Below are 16,544 nucleotides of genomic sequence, written 5' to 3'. Positions count from 1 at the left end.
GGTAAACTTAGGATGAGTTGAAACGAAAAACTCATCAGAGAAAATGAAAAGGTTAACTTTAGGCGAAGTAAATGCAAGTACACCCCGATATAAAAAGCAAAGCAGCAACAGTTGAGAACAGCTCTATAAATATATGTATAATACACTGAAAAAAAAAACTTTCGCTGATTGCTTTTGTTCTCCGTTTCCACACGAACAGGTTCACATCGCCAATGGATGCGGATCTAAACAGCCGAAAAATCCCTTGACTTTTTTAGACTTCCCCATTTCATCCCCAATAAGGTAAGTGAAACTTAAAAACTATTTCTTAAATCATAGCGTGTCCTCTTGTAGCATCGAACATAATTTGGTAACAAGTGCATTCTTCTTCCATGATTTTATTTAGTAGGTAAATTAAAAAAAAATGAAATTAAAAAAAATTAAGAAAATTGAGAAATTTTAAAAAATTGAGGAATATTTAGAATTTACCAAAAATAGAAATTTAAGAATATGCTGAAATTTTTTAAAATGCGGAAATCTCAGAAATAAAAGCATTTAATAAAATAGAAATTAAAAAAAAATTTAAGAGATCTAGGAAAATTGAAAAAAAAGATTGTTTTGACAATGTAATGTTTATTTTTAAAAATTTAAAAATAAATAAAAACAGAAAGATTGGAAATTTGAGAAAATTCAGAAATTTAACAAATATTTCAGCCAAATTTAAAGCAAGTGCAAAAATTTACAAAAATGCAGAAATTTTAGAAAGATAAAAAAATGTCAAATTTCAGAAAATTTAGAAATTGTAAACGAAATTAACCACTGCATAAATTTTAGAAAATTCAGAAATTGTTGAAATTTAAAAAAATAGAAATAGTAGTTAAAAAAAAGGAATTCAAAAAATTATAAATTTAAATTTTAAGCAAATTTAGTAAATTAAGAAATATATGTATTTTAAAAAATAAGGTTACTTAAAAAAATATAGAAATTAAAAAAGAAGAAATAAATAAATGATAATTTAGTAATTTTTGGAAAATTCAGTAATTTAAGAAAATTAAGTAATTTAAGAAAATTTAGTTATTTGTTACAATAAAATAATAACAATAATAAATCGAAAATGAATTAAAAATTTCGCTTCGTTTGATACCCATAGTGCAATTTATAAAAAAAATAGTTTTTAGAAAACACGGTGTTTTGTGAAAAAAGGATGTTTTAATAGAAACAACTCTAATCTTTTGTAAATGTCCACAAAATTTTGCGTCGTTTGATAATCATAGTATTAAAAAAACATATTTTGTGAGAATTCACATACTAAACACACTGAATTAACTAACTTTTGTTTTCAAATTTTGCGTCGTTTGTACGCATATTGTAAGCTATGTAAAATTTCAATATTTTGAAAAATACGGTATTTTATAAAAATTTAAGTATTTATTCAAAAACTGATTTAATGAAAAATTATAAAAACAAATTTTAACTACTAATAAAAGGAAAATAATACATGAGAAAAGGTCAATGCGCATGGATAGCAAATCGAGCTCAGTATCCTCTCACAAAGACTGGTAATGAGTTTGAAAAAGTAATGCACCAGAAGAAACGAAAAATCCCTTGTAAGGAGATGATATGAAGAGAATCAAGAATAAAAAAATAGTCAATGTGGATGGAGAGCAAATTGAGGTCAGTATCCCCTCACAGCGCTGATTACACTACTCGACAAAACAAAACTTGTGTCAAGGGATTGACGATATCTCATCCGTTCCTGAGAGAAAAGGCATCCCCGAATCCGATGCATTCGACAGAATTTGATTTTATGTCCACGCGGACTGATGCAAATCTGGTAAATTTTTTAACATAAAAAATCGAACAATTTAAAAAAAACCATGCGTCTCCTCCCAATTATATGAGCCATCTACAAGAATATGGAAGCGCCTGGTGCATAACCATTTCCTTTAAGCACAACGGAAACAACCAATACAAATGTATAAAAAGTTGTCAAGTTCTCGGGGGTCCACAGCTAGCATTTTTGAACGATTATAAAAATAAATATTAAAAGTTTAAAATTAATTTATTTAAAAAACATATTTTTTGATTTATTTGTTTACTAAAATTTTATGTATCTCAAAGGTCTATGGGTACTTCGGGATGTCCATGGTCATCCAAGGACTCCCTGGAGTTAAGATCTACGAGTCTACCGCCGTAACAAGCAATAGGTCGTCTTATTTTGACCCCGGATCTTGTGCGTATAGCATCAGTGGATATGGTAGACTACTGTATGAATGTGTTGGGATGTTCATGGTCATCCAAGGACTCCCTGGTGTTAAGATCTACGAGTCCACCGCCGTAGCAAGCAAGAGGTCGTCTTATTTTGACCCCGGATCTTGTGTGTATAGCATCAGTGCATATGGTAGACTACTGTATGAATGTGTTGGGATGTTCATGGTCATCCAAGGACTCCCTGGAGTTAAGATCTACGAGTCTACCGCCGTAACAAGCAAGAGGTCGTCGGATTTTGACCCCGGATCATGTGCGTATATCATCAGTGGATATGGTAGACTACTATATGAATGTGTTTGGATGTTCATGGTCATCCAAGGACTCCCTGGAGTTAAGATCTACGAGTCTACCGCCGTAACAAGCAAGAGGTCGTCGGATTTTGACCCCGGATCATGTGCGTATAGCATCAGTGGATATGGTAGACTACTATATGAATGTGTTGGGATGTTCATGGTCATCCAAGGACTCCCTGGAGTTAAGATCTACGAGTCTACCGTCGTAACAAGCAAGAGGTCGTCGGATTTTGACCCCGGATCATGTGCGTATAGCATCAGTGGATATGGTAGACTACTATATGAATGTGTTGGGATGTTCATGGTCATCCAAGGACTCCCTGGAGTTAAGATCTACGAGTCTACCACCGTAACAAGCAATAGGTCGTCTTATTTTGACCCCGGATCTTGTGCGTATAGCATCAGTGGATATGGTAGACTACTGTATGAATGTGTTGGGATGTCCATGGTCATCCGAGGCCTCCCTGGTGTTAAGATCTACGAGTCTACCGCCGCAACAAGCAAGAGGTCGTCGGATTTTGACCCCGGATCATGTGCGTATAGCATCAGTGGATATGGTAGACTACTATATGAATGTGTTGGGATGTTCATGGTCATCCAAGGACTCCCTGGAGTTAAGATCTACGAGTCTACCGCCGTAACAAGCAAGAGGTCGTCGGATTTTGACCCCGGATCATGTGCGTATAGCATCAGTGGATATGGTAGACTACTGTATGAATGTGTTGGGATGTTCATGGTCATCCGAGGACTCCCTGGAGTTAAGATCTACGAGTCTACCGCCGTAACAAGCAAGAGGTCGTCGGATTTTGACCCCGGATCATGTGCGTATAGCATCAGTGGATATGGTAGACTACTGTATGAATGTGTTGGGATGTTCATGGTCATCCAAGGACTCCCTGGAGTTAAGATCTACGAGTCTACCGCCGTAACAAGCAAGAGGTCGTCGGATTTTGACCCCGGATCATGTGCGTATAGCATCAGTGGATATGGTAGACTACTATATGAATGTGTTGGGATGTTCATGGTCATCCAAGGACTCCCTGGAGTTAAGATCTACGAGTCTACCGCCGTAACAAGCAAGAGGTCGTCTTATTATGACCCCGGATCTTGTGTGTATAGCATCAGTGCATATGGTAGACTACTGTATGAATGTGTTGGGTTGTTCATGGTCATCCAAGGACTCCCTGGAGTTAAGATCTACGAGTCTACCGCCGTAACAAGCAAGAGGTCGTCGGATTTTGACCCCGGATCATGTGCGTATAGCATCAGTGGATATGGTAGACTACTATATGAATGTGTTGGGATGTTCATGGTCATCCAAGGACTCCCTGGAGTTAAGATCTACGAGTCTACCACCGTAACAAGCAATAGGTCGTCTTATTTTGACCCCGGATCTTGTGCGTATAGCATCAGTGGATATGGTAGACTACTGTATGAATGTGTTGGGATGTCCATGGTCATCCGAGGACTCCCTGGTGTTAAGATCTACGAGTCTACCGCCGCAACAAGCAAGAGGTCGTCGGATTTTGACCCCGGATCATGTGCGTATAGCATCAGTGGATATGGTAGACTACTATATGAATGTGTTGGGATGTTCATGGTCATCCAAGGACTCCCTGGAGTTAAGATCTACGAGTCTACCGCCGTAACAAGCAAGAGGTCGTCGGATTTTGACCCCGGATCATGTGCGTATAGCATCAGTGGATATGGTAGACTACTGTATGAATGTGTTGGGATGTTCATGGTCATCCGAGGACTCCCTGGAGTTAAGATCTACGAGTCTACCGCCGTAACAAGCAAGAGGTCGTCGGATTTTGACCCCGGATCATGTGCGTATAGCATCAGTGGATATGGTAGACTACTGTATGAATGTGTTGGGATGTTCATGGTCATCCAAGGACTCCCTGGAGTTAAGATCTACGAGTCTACCGCCGTAACAAGCAAGAGGTCGTCGGATTTTGACCCCGGATCATGTGCGTATAGCATCAGTGGATATGGTAGACTACTATATGAATGTGTTGGGATGTCCATGGTCATCCAAGGACTCCCTGGAGTTAAGATCTACGAGTCTACCGCCGTAACAAGCAAGAGGTCGTCTTATTATGACCCCGGATCTTGTGTGTATAGCATCAGTGCATATGGTAGACTACTGTATGAATGTGTTGGGTTGTTCATGGTCATCCAAGGACTCCCTGGAGTTAAGATCTACGAGTCTACCGCCGTAACAAGCAAGAGGTCGTCGGATTTTGACCCCGGATCATGTGCGTATAGCATCAGTGCATATGGTAGACTACTATATGAATGTGTTAGGATGTCCATGGTTATCCGAGGACTCCCTGGAGTTAAGATCTACGAGTCTACCGCCGTATCAAGCAAGAGGTCGTCTTATTTTGACCCCGGATCTTGTGCGTATATCCTTGCTTACCACTTAAGCCAAACGGCGACCTATTGTTTGTTACGGCGGTAGACTCGTAGACTCATGGGAGTCCTTGGATGACCATGAACATCCCAACACATTCATACAGTAGTCTACCATATGCACTGATGCTATACACACAAGATCCGGGGTCAAAATAAGACGACCTTTGCTTGCTACGGCGGTAGACTCGTAGATCTTAACACCAGGAGTCCTCGGATGACCATGGACATCCCAACACATTCATACAGTAGTCTACCATATCCACTGATGCTATACGCACATGATCCGGGGTCAAAATCCGACGACCTCTTGCTTGTTACGGCGGTAGACTCGTAGATCTTAACTCCAGGGAGTCCTTGGATGACCATGGACATCCCAACACATTCATATAGTAGTCTACCATATGCACTGATGCTATACGCATAAGATCCGGGGTCAAAATCCGACGACCTCTTGCTTGTTACGGCGGTAGACTCGTAGATCTTAACTCCAGGGAGTCCTTGGATGACCATGAACATCCCAACACATTCATATAGTAGTCTACCATATCCACTGATGCTATACGCACATGATCCGGGGTCAAAATCCGACGACCTCTTGCTTGTTACGGCGGTAGACTCGTAGATCTTAACTCCAGGGAGTCCTCGGATGACCATGAACATCCCAACACATTCATACAGTAGTCTACCATATCCACTGATGCTATACGCACATGATCCGGGGTCAAAATCCGACGACCTCTTGCTTGTTACGGCGGTAGACTCGTAGATCTTAACTCCAGGGAGTCCTTGGATGACCATGAACATCCCAACACATTCATATAGTAGTCTACCATATCCACTGATGCTATACGCACATGATCCGGGGTCAAAATCCGACGACCTCTTGCTTGTTACGGCGGTAGACTCGTAGATCTTAACTCCAGGGAGTCCTTGGATGACCATGAACATCCCAACACATTCATACAGTAGTCTACCATATGCACTGATGCTATACACACAAGATCCGGGGTCAAAATAAGACGACCTCTTGCTTGCTACGGCGGTAGACTCGTAGATCTTAACACCAGGGAGTCCTCGGATGACCATGGACATCCCAACACATTCATACAGTAGTCTACCATATCCACTGATGCTATACGCACATGATCCGGGGTCAAAATCCGACGACCTCTTGCTTGTTACGGCGGTAGACTCGTAGATCTTAGCTCCAGGGAGTCCTTGGATGACCATGAACAACCCAACACATTCATACAGTAGTCTACCATATCCACTGATGCTATACGCACATGATCCGGGGTCAAAATCCGACGACCTCTTGCTTGTTACGGCGGTAGACTCGTAGATCTTAACTCCAGGGAGTCCTTGGATGACCATGAACATCCCAACACATTCATATAGTAGTCTACCATATCCATTGATGATATACGCACATGATCCGGGGTCAAAATCTCACGACCTTTGCTTGTTACGGCGGTAGACTCGTAGATCTTAACTCCAGGAGTCCTGGATGACCATGAACATCCCAACACATTCATATAGTAGTCTACCATATCCATTGATGCTATACGCACATGATCCGGGGTCAAAATCTCACGACCTTTGCTTGTTACGGCGGTAGACTCGTAGATCTTAACTCCAGGGAGTCCTTGGATGACCATGAACATCCCAACACATTCATATAGTAGTCTACCATATCCACTGATGCTATACGCACATGATCCGGGGTCAAAATCTGACGACCTCTTGCTTGTTACGGCGGTAGACTCGTAGATCTTAACTCCAGGGAGTCCTTGGATGACCATGAACATCCAAACACATTCATATAGTAGTCTACCATATCCACTGATGATATACGCACATGATCCGGGGTCAAAATCCGACGACCTCTTGCTTGTTACGGCGGTAGACTCGTAGATCTTAACTCCAGGGAGTCCTTGGATGACCATGGACATCCCAACACATTCATATAGTAGTCTACCATATCCACTGATGATATACGCACATGATCCGGGGTCAAAATCCGACGACCTCTTGCTTGTTACGGCGGTAGACTCGTAGATCTTAACTCCAGGGAGTCCTTGGATGACCATGAACATCCCAACACATTCATACAGTAGTCTACCATATCCACTGATGCTATACGCACATGATCCGGGGTCAAAATCCGACAACCTCTTGCTTGTTACGGCGGTAGACTCGTAGATCTTAACTCCAGGAGTCCTTGGATGACCATGAACATCCCAACACATTCATATAGTAGTCTACCATATCCATTGATGCTATACGCACATGATCCGGGGTCAAAATCTCACGACCTTTGCTTGTTACGGCGGTAGACTCGTAGATCTTAACTCCAGGGAGTCCTTGGATGACCTTTAAGACCTTTAAGATACATAAAATTTTAGTAAACAAATAAATCAAAAATATGTTTTTAAATAAATTAATTTTAAACTTTTAATATTTATTTTTATAATCGTACAAAAATGCTAGCTGTGGACCCCCGAGAACTTGACAACTTTTTATACATTTGTATTGGTTGTTTCCGTTGTGCTTAAAGGAAATGGCTATGCACCAGGCGCTTCCATATTCTTGTAGATGGCTCATATATTGGGAGGAGACGCATGGTTTTTAAATTGTTCGATTTTTATGTTAAAAATTTACCAGATTTGCATCAGTCCGCGTGGACATAAAATCAAATTCTGTCGAATGCATCGGATTCGGGGATGCCTTTTCTCTCAGGAACGGATGAGATATCGTCAATCCCTTGACACAAGTTTTGTTTTGTCGAGTAGTGTTATCATAAATTCGAGAAAGTCAATGCGGATGGAGAGTAAATTGGACTCTTCCCTCACATAGACATCAGTATAAAAAAATATCCAAAACACTACTTAAATCATTTGAAATGGTAGTAAAAATTTAAAATTGATATTCTGTGCACAAATAGGGGGATGGCGTCGCTATTTTTAGACCACGTTTTCCACTTTTTCTCATCGAAACCGACTACTTTATCGACTTCATTTTGCTGGGCCGAGATAGGACGCCGTCTATTTTTAGACGATGACTCAGCACTTTTCCACTCTTGCGCTTAAAAAAACCAGGTGGCAGCACGATGTAACGCCACGTCCCTATTGTTTGGATTAAAGTTAAAAATGCCATGGAAAACATGACCTTGAAATAATTTAAAAAAAACCTCTTTTTCCACCTTTATGTTAGTGCCTTCCTCTTTTTTTTACAAAATTATCGTTTACAAGATAAATTTCCGATCTAAAAAAGCAGACTTTTTGTCAAGAAATAACAGACATCGCCTCTGGAGAAAATGATGAAGCATTTTACCAATTCCACGAAAGAGTTTCTCGCTATCTATATTTTCGATAATTTCTCTCTCAGTGAGTGCCCAGTGCAATTCTTTTGGTGAAGATTCATTCATCGCAGGTTTTTTCTTTCACAGCAAAATCACAAACTTTGTAATGGTAACTTTTTCGATATTCGATAAAATTGTATTTATTTGACTGACAAATGGTAGTAAAACTGGTAATATAGTTGCAATAGATTACTCTCTCTCTCTCTCCATCCGCTCAATTCTCGACGCCCCTATCCGACCGGCCGTAACACTTACTCAAAATCCTTCTACTGGCTTTTTTTTTGTTCTTCAAATCGAGTTTGCTTCTGTAATGACCAAGTATTGGCACCATTGTTAAGTTTTTTTTTTAGTTTTAGAGCTTGCCCTATTAATCACTAGATCACATGTTGTTGTTGCTGTTTCCGCTGCTTCTGCTGGTTGCTCAATTTAGTTTTAGATTTTTTGTTCGTAATATCAGTTGATTAAAATTATTCGTTTTTTTTCGTGCGTTTCTAACATTTCATTTTCCATTTTGATCTTCTAGGTGTGTGAGTGTGTTTGTTTGAGTTACTGTTTTCTCTAAAATATATTCAAAAAGTGACTTTAATGCTTTTAAATGTTTGATTAAAATTGCTTTCTTTGTGTTAGTGTTATGATGCTCAACGATGATAAACTGTATGTGTGTGTGATATTTATTTGATTCGGTGTGCTGGTTTGATTTGTTTTAGAATATGTTTGTGTTCTAAATGATTACAATTACCACTTAATATGTTATGATAAATTGGCAAAGACAAACATGACACATAACTCTGTGAATTCCTATAACGATTCGAATGAGATGTCCAAACAAGTGTGATTCTCCGTTTCAAAATCATTAAAACTTTTCTTTTAGCGGCCACCAGTTCCTGAATGAGATAAACTGTATAACAGATAACGTTACCTACTACACATATTCGCTAGATCGCTTTATCCCCTTCGCTGACAGAACCTTAGGCCTCGAAAAATCAGTTCTCGTACTCGGTGTAGTCAAAGAGGTGCTTCGGCTTGATTTCTTCCGCAAGCCGGTCCGGATCGGTGAGGGGGAGCTGGCAAATCTTGTCGTGGCAGATGTACGCCGTGGGGGCGTCCTGAATCATCTTGAAGTTGTCCAGCTTCTTGCCGGCCAGGTGTTCGCTTGGTTTGGTTGGGTCTAGATGGACGACGACGAGTCCTGGGTTGTAAAAGTTGCGTACGGCGTCCACCAGGGCGTTGGTTTGGTCACCTTTGGGACCTGAAGTTTAAGAGATTCATAGATCTTGGGGGTTCTTAAAAGAAAAGAGTTCTACCTACCAATTACAATCAGCATATCTCGACCGTGCTCCTCCATCAGCGCGGCGGACATCATCTTGGGTAGAACGTACCCAAACGGTGCCACGTTCGAGAAGTAGTCCAGCAGCTTCCGTGCCCTTTCGTGGAACGCCCCGTCGGCGAAGTAATCGCCCAGCAGCAGCAGGTTGTGCGCCGCGACGCTGTTTCCGCAAGGTTCGGCACCGTCGTGATCTGCAAAAATGGCAAAGTCAAGGTAAGTCAGCCAGAATTTGTTGGGCAGACCTACCCTCCTTGAGCCGCACCACCACGTTCGCCGAGTTGGCCTCCGAGTAGAAGTAGGCCCCGCTGGTGTCGTCCCAGAACAGCCGGTCCTGGATCTCTTGCAGCTCGCGGGCCCACCTAAGTGCACTTGTGTCCAGCGAGGCCCGGTAGTAGTCGATCAGGCCCTTGATCAAAAACGCGTAGTCGTCGATGAAGCCGTAGATCGGGACTTCCCTGAAAACGATTCAAGAACTTCAGTTTGAATGTCCTCTGAGAGGCTTGAAGTTATAACCTACAAAGACTTGGCCTTGTCGCTGTCGTCGCCGTAGCAGGAGCGCAGCAGTTTGCCCGCCTTAGCGTCAAACAGGTTCTCCCGGATGAAGGCAACCAGCTTGGCGGCGACCTCCAGATACTCCGCCCTGTTGGGGGCGTCCTTCACGCGGGACAGCTCGGCCAACCCGGACAAGATCAACCCGTTCCACGCGCAAATGATCTTCGTGTCCAGGTGAGGTCGCGGACGTTTGTCCCGAACTTCGTGCAGAAGTTCGTTTCCGACCTTGAGGATCTTCGTTACCACCTCTTCGCTAGTATCGAGCTTCAAAGCAGTTTCGCGAAGCGATCCATAAACGATCAGGATGTTCTTCCCCAGCAGATGTCCGTGGGGATCGCTGCTAGGTTCTACGTTACCCGTCGGTTGGACGTCGTAGTGTTCGGTGAACACCTCAACCGGGTTGAGCTTACCAAGGTCGCCAAACTTCTCCAAGTTTGCATTAAACAAATCCTTAATCTCAGAAAAGGTCCACGCGTAGAACGCTCCCTCGATCTTATCCTTGCTGTCCCAAGCTGGCAACGAATCCGCATCTTCCCCGCTATAAAACCCTCCCGCAGGATGTCGCAGATCCTTGCAGAGGTACTTGAAGATCGAGTCCGCAACCTCCAAATACAACGGCTTCCTCGTCGCTTTGTACCCGTTCGCGTACGCCATCAACAACTGGCCCTGATCGTACAACATCTTCTCAAAGTGAGGCACGTGCCATTTCTTATCAACCGAATACCTCGCGAACCCTCCAAACACATGATCGTGAATACCTCCAGCAGCCATCTTGTCCAGCGTGTTCAGCACCACCCCCAGCAGCTTGCTAGCTGGATCCAGCAAGTGCAAGTGAAAAATCAAATTCAACTTGGACACCTCCGGGAACTTTGGCTCTCCCATCGAGCCACCCCACACCGGATCAAAGTTCCTCCTATAAATCATGATCGCCTGCCGGAACTTCTCCTCCACCGTCAACGGCAACTCCGGTTCCTCCTTATGCTTCTCCTCCACATTCTTCTGAATCGCCTGAATGATCGACCTCCCAGTCTCCTTCAAATCCTCCCCATCCGTCGCCCACTTGATCTTCAACTTCAGCAAAATCGTCGTAAAACCCGGCATCCCCCAACGATCCTTCGGCGGAAAGTACGTCCCCCCGGTAATCGGTGCCAAATCCGGCGTCAACCAAACCGACATCGGCCAACCCCCGGACCCATTTATCAACAATATAAACGTCATGTACAGCTTATCAATGTCTGGCCGTTCCTCCCGATCGACCTTCACGTTCACAAAGTTCTCGTTCATAATCTCCGCCACCTCCTCACTCTCAAAGGACTCCTTCTCCATCACGTGGCACCAGTGGCACGTACTGTAACCCACCGACAGAAATATCAACTTGTTTTCGGCCCGTGCCCGAGCGATGGCCTCCTCGCCCCACGGGTACCAATCGACGGGGTTGTGGGCGTGCTGCAACAGGTACGGCGACTTTTCGTTGATCAGCCGGTTCGTGTGTTTGGGGGCGTGCTCGTTCCGGATGGTCCTGCGCCGTCGTTGCCGGTGGCCATGGTTGAGTGGGTGGAGATGGAACTGGAAATAAAATTGTGTTAGAATAAGTATGATTGATCATGTCCTTTTCATGACATCTTGGCTCGGATGGCACGTCGACAAGTAAAAAAAGTACATTTAGAAACATTGATTCATATTAGAAAATTGTGCTGCAAAGTTAAATATTTGTTGCACTAAACAAAAAAAAGTACCAAATTCCTAAATTCTAGGAATTTTGCCACCAAAAAACCCGATTACTAAATAAGGAAAAGTGGCAAAATTCCTAGAATTTAGGAATTTGGTACTTTTTTTAAATTTCAGTGTGTTTGACTATTTTTTATCTAGATTTGTTTAGACCAGCGATGCTCATCCTTCTTCTGGTCATGCCTATTTAAAAAAAAATCATTAAAATCTTGATTCAGAATGTATCAATCAAAAATGGTTTCCTACAAGTTCATTCTTTACATTAGAAATGCCGAGGCATGACTGTAGTAAATTCTAATGAAAAACTAATCACGAAATGTAAAATGTAATGTGCTGCTGGGGGTGGTGATTAATTTTTCATTAGAATTTACTACAGTCATGCCTCGGCATTTCTCATGTAAAGAATGATTTCAATCAAAACATTCTTTATAACAAAGGCAATAAGAAAAAAAATAAATGAAATTAAAAAAATCAGATTTATCGTAAAACAGAAACTTATTAAGGCTGGTACAAATTTTATTTAAAGTTTTTGCCCCCCCCCCCTTCAATGTTGGCCCGAAAAATCAGGGGGCAAAAAAATATTTTTTCAAAAAACTTCAATATTTTTATGAAAATTTAAGTGCAATTAGTTAAAATCAATTTAAAATGAATTCCCCTGCGTTTAGAATCATTTTAAGCATGTTTGGGTTGATTTAAAAATCTCTTTAAATTTTTGGAAATTGTCGATGTGTACTATCGCTAAAGTTTTTTTCTCGCTAAAATTGTTGTTTTCATAAAATTTTACATTTTTTGAAAACTTTTTTTTGCAAAACGACTCCGGCCAGAGCCGAGGGACAAAAACTTTTAAAAATATTTGCATTGGCCTAACAATCCTTAAAAAAAATACTTAAAAAATTATAGCCCTTTATATTTTGACTCGGAGTGGAAACATTAACAATTCGTTTCTGAAAATAACTGAAAGCATAACAATATTTATAATGCTTAATTTTAAAATTGGCAAACGTTTAGTTTTTGATACTTCGTTTCAACTGGAAATGGTAATTTTTTTTTGTTTTTTTTTTTGTTTTTTTTGTCTTTAAAAAGACAACTGAATTTAAAATTGTATGTTACAGTTAATAAAACAAATTTTTACCGACTTCCCTTTTTATTTAAAATATATTGATTAAATTTTTTAAACCTTTGTTCATTTATATGATTAATAATAATAAATAATGAATAATAATTTATTTACCACTTATTTTATGCGAAATGACAGAAGATACAAATTCTTTGAACATATTTGCAAAAACTTTAATAGAAATTCGTTGTTTTTTGTTATTTTAATATTTTCTTCACCTTTTCAAATCATAAAATTTAAATCTTAAATTTAAACTAAGTTACTAAATAAGAATTGTGTGGATTTAACTAGAAATTTGTACAAAATATTACAAAAAATTTCATGAGTTAGTAAATAATTTTCAAACAAGTATTCTGGGGATTCCCGACATTTTGGCAAAAAATCACAAATTCCCGACATTTTCCCGGATTTTGGCGAATTTTCCACTTTTTCCCGATTCCCCACTTGGGTGGCCCTGCCTCTATGAAAATCATCCACACTTTTAAAAATCATAGTGTTTTGGAATCGGGATGATGTCAGCTATCCTTCACAGTTCTAATTACATGGAAATGTTGTTATTGCAATATGAGCTACATTTCGAGAGTAATAACACATTTTTTTTGAAAATAAAAAAAAATTCACAAAGCTACGTATTTTTGAAAAAAAAACATGATTTTTTTTAAATACTGGAAATATTACAAAACTACGTATTTTCGAAAAAAATACTAAAAAATACAGTTTTTTTTATACAATATGGGCAACAATACTCAAAATTTTCACAAAACTACGTATCTTGAGAAAAAAAAACTAAAAATATAAGTTTTTTTTTTATTTTTCTATAACCATTTATTTTTGAAAAAAAAAAAATAATACTGGAAATTTTAGTGTTTGTCACTATGGATATCGAAGGGTCGGAAATTTTTCATACCATCAGAAAGCTATAATACTCGTTTTTATTAGAGTTTTAAAAATTTTGTTAAAATGTCGTGTTTTGTAAAAGGTATCATTTCTATCGAAATGTATCAAAAATTCCTAATACTTTGATACCTACATAGTATAAAACCAAAATTTGCAGCATTTTTTTTTTCAAAAATACGTAGTTTTGTGAAATTTAATTATATTTTTGAGAGTACCGTCAGTGGGGGTGACATTGGGTCTGGGGGGTGAGATTGGGTCAAAGTGATTTTTGACGGAATTTAGAATTTCTCAGGTTCTTCTCAATGAAAATGAATTATGTTGAAAGGGTTGTGTAGGGGACATCTTAAGATGACTTCGCTGAAAAAATCTCGTTCCTAGAACAAATCCTGTTATTTTGGCAGCTGTCTAAATTTGGGGTACGTTTTTGGCCAAAAATGACCTCTCGAAAAATCATTTTCTAACATTTTTGTTAGAATTGCTCGAAAACTACCCAAATGTTTGAAAATCTCCACTTCAAACATTGTAGCGTGTCAATACGATTCCCTCGAACAAGAAACACTGTTGGATGACTTGTTTTACCATATCGTTGTATTTGAGCATCATTTTAGTTTCATTTGACCCAATGTCACCATATTTTGGGAAAATGTTAGTAAACTATCTAAGAACAAATCTACGTTGAAAGATTTTCGATGTTATTTAAATTGTTATTGTTATTAAGAAAATACGAGAGGTGTATCGTTTTTGACCCATAGTTACCCCCACTGACGGTATTTAAAACTTTTCCAAACTACGATTTTGTGCCTTAAACTTTACGATTTTTGTGCCTTAATTTTTACAATCTGGGTATTACTTTAGGGACTATCCATAAACCACGTGGACATTTTTTGAAATCTCAACTCCCCCTCCCCTCGTGAACAATTGTCCATACCAAAAATCTTTTGGTATGGAGCGTAAAAACTGTTTTTTTTTTGCTTTTTTTTAAATGCGTAGTTTTGTGAATTTGCTGGTATTTTCGGAAATTGTCATTGTCATTATATCATATTGCATTAACTAAAATTTTGAGAATTTTTTTTCGAAAAATACTGCATTTTAAAAATACAAGAAAAACTATGAATTTCAAGCGGGGCAGAGCAAAACTGAGGCGTGCAAGGCGTGGGGCATGACTGTATTTCTGAACTCTGTACCAAGAACCATCATTGATAGTCCAAAAGTGTATGACACCATCTACGACCTTGAACTGATAGTTTTTTCAAAGGGTCCTATGCGTGATGCGTGCTCTTGCTGTAAGACCTTTTAACCTTTTTTTTATTTATTTATTTTGGGTCCATCCATAAACCACGTGGACACTTGTTTTTTGCTGAAATTCTAGTTAATTTTTCGCGCCGCCTAAGGACATGTACCTGTTGTAACCATTTGTTTGTTAATTCATTAATTGTTTAAAGCTAGCCTCTGGTCTTATGATTAATGTTTAATTCTTATGGTTGACTTTTGTCTCTAAATTTGGGGAAATGTTTGAGGAACAGAACATGTTTGTGTGAAGGTAGCTTCTTGCCACTGAATTCATTTTTTTTGCCTCTCTAGATTTTTATCCATACATCCTTGCTTACATAACAAAACAACAGTTTGCTTTATCTATACAAACAATTCAACTACAAAGCCACTTTCCTATCAATATTGAACCATCGACCAAGGTCTTCGCAAGATGAAAGGGGGATTTTTCTCAAGCCGAACTAAAAACTTACCAAACTTGTTCGCCGTGACTGACTATCACTCTTTGTCCCAGTTGTCGCTGCTTCTGCTGCAGTGGCAAATATTGATCGAACCACCGCAACTGATGACAACAATTAGCTGACGACGACGACCGCTGCTGATGCTGGAAAATTCCCTTTTTCCGCTTTCCTCCGCCAGCTCCTGTTGCGTTACTACCGCTGTTACTGGGAAGAGCACTTTTCCACTCGGAAAACTTGTTGACGTTGTCAACGGGGCCGCTTCTAAGTCGCAAAACACCTGCCAAAGAGTTGAGCTTGGCTGCCGCACCGCAAAACATTGCCAGCGGTGAGGAAATTTTTCGGCGATTTTGCTCCTCTTTTTCCACTTTTCTCTCTCGGTTAGTGGTGGTTGATTTTCCGCAGTAACATTGCAGTTCCCGACGCTTCCCGGGGGTGGCACAAATTCACTGATGTTTTGTACAAACTGGGAAGAAAATGTACTGATTGTTGTTGTTGCGAACTTTCGTGTTATTGACGTTTGCGAATGACATAATGACTGCCGGGAGAGAGAAGGGTGAGAGAGAGAGAATTCCACGCGCGTTAACGTTTGGTGAGAGAATTGTGAGTGGGATTGCTCTCTTGTGAGCGGGAAGTGCTAAACTTTTGTTTGCTTGTTTTGTTTGATTCTCAAAAAACGCTTAACCGGGCGGTGATACAAAATTTGTGGGTTTTTTCCTTCTTATTCCTGTAGAGCGAATAATTTAGTTTTTTCAAGGTTTGCTGGTAGCAGGCGTGCGATGTACCTGCGATGTGCCACAATGTGAATCCAAAAATCAAGAGGCAGCATTAACTCTAGGTTAATTAATCCTGTGTTAATTTTATATGTACA

The 16,544-nt window shown here is 40.0% G+C and overlaps 2 protein-coding genes across 2 annotated transcripts; both read right to left on the bottom strand.

The window, feature by feature from the left end:
- Window positions 1-8,435: 8,435 nt before the first annotated feature.
- LOC6052413 (spermatogenesis-associated protein 20) lies at window positions 8,436-11,695 on the bottom strand. The gene is made up of 4 exons (XM_001868657.2): window positions 10,170-11,695; window positions 9,899-10,107; window positions 9,634-9,843; window positions 8,436-9,574 (listed from the first exon to the last, which is right to left on the bottom strand). Exons 1-4 carry the CDS (start codon window positions 11,528-11,530, stop codon window positions 9,309-9,311), a joined length of 2,046 nt encoding a protein of 681 aa, XP_001868692.2. The 5' UTR covers window positions 11,531-11,695; the 3' UTR covers window positions 8,436-9,308.
- LOC119767054 lies at window positions 11,633-16,204 on the bottom strand. Its single transcript, XM_038254409.1, has 2 exons — window positions 15,689-16,204; window positions 11,633-11,770 (listed from the first exon to the last, which is right to left on the bottom strand). The coding sequence occupies exons 1-2, from the start codon at window positions 15,991-15,993 to the stop codon at window positions 11,680-11,682; spliced, it is 396 nt and encodes a 131-aa protein (XP_038110337.1). The 5' UTR covers window positions 15,994-16,204; the 3' UTR covers window positions 11,633-11,679.
- Window positions 16,205-16,544: the final 340 nt, after the last annotated feature.

The sequence above is a fragment of the Culex quinquefasciatus genome, chromosome 2 (genome assembly GCF_015732765.1).
Source record: "Culex quinquefasciatus strain JHB chromosome 2, VPISU_Cqui_1.0_pri_paternal, whole genome shotgun sequence".
NCBI classification, from domain to species: domain Eukaryota; kingdom Metazoa; phylum Arthropoda; class Insecta; order Diptera; family Culicidae; genus Culex; species Culex quinquefasciatus.
The sequence above is the reverse complement of the archived record's forward strand: the minus strand, read 5'-3'. Positions and strand labels throughout refer to the sequence as shown.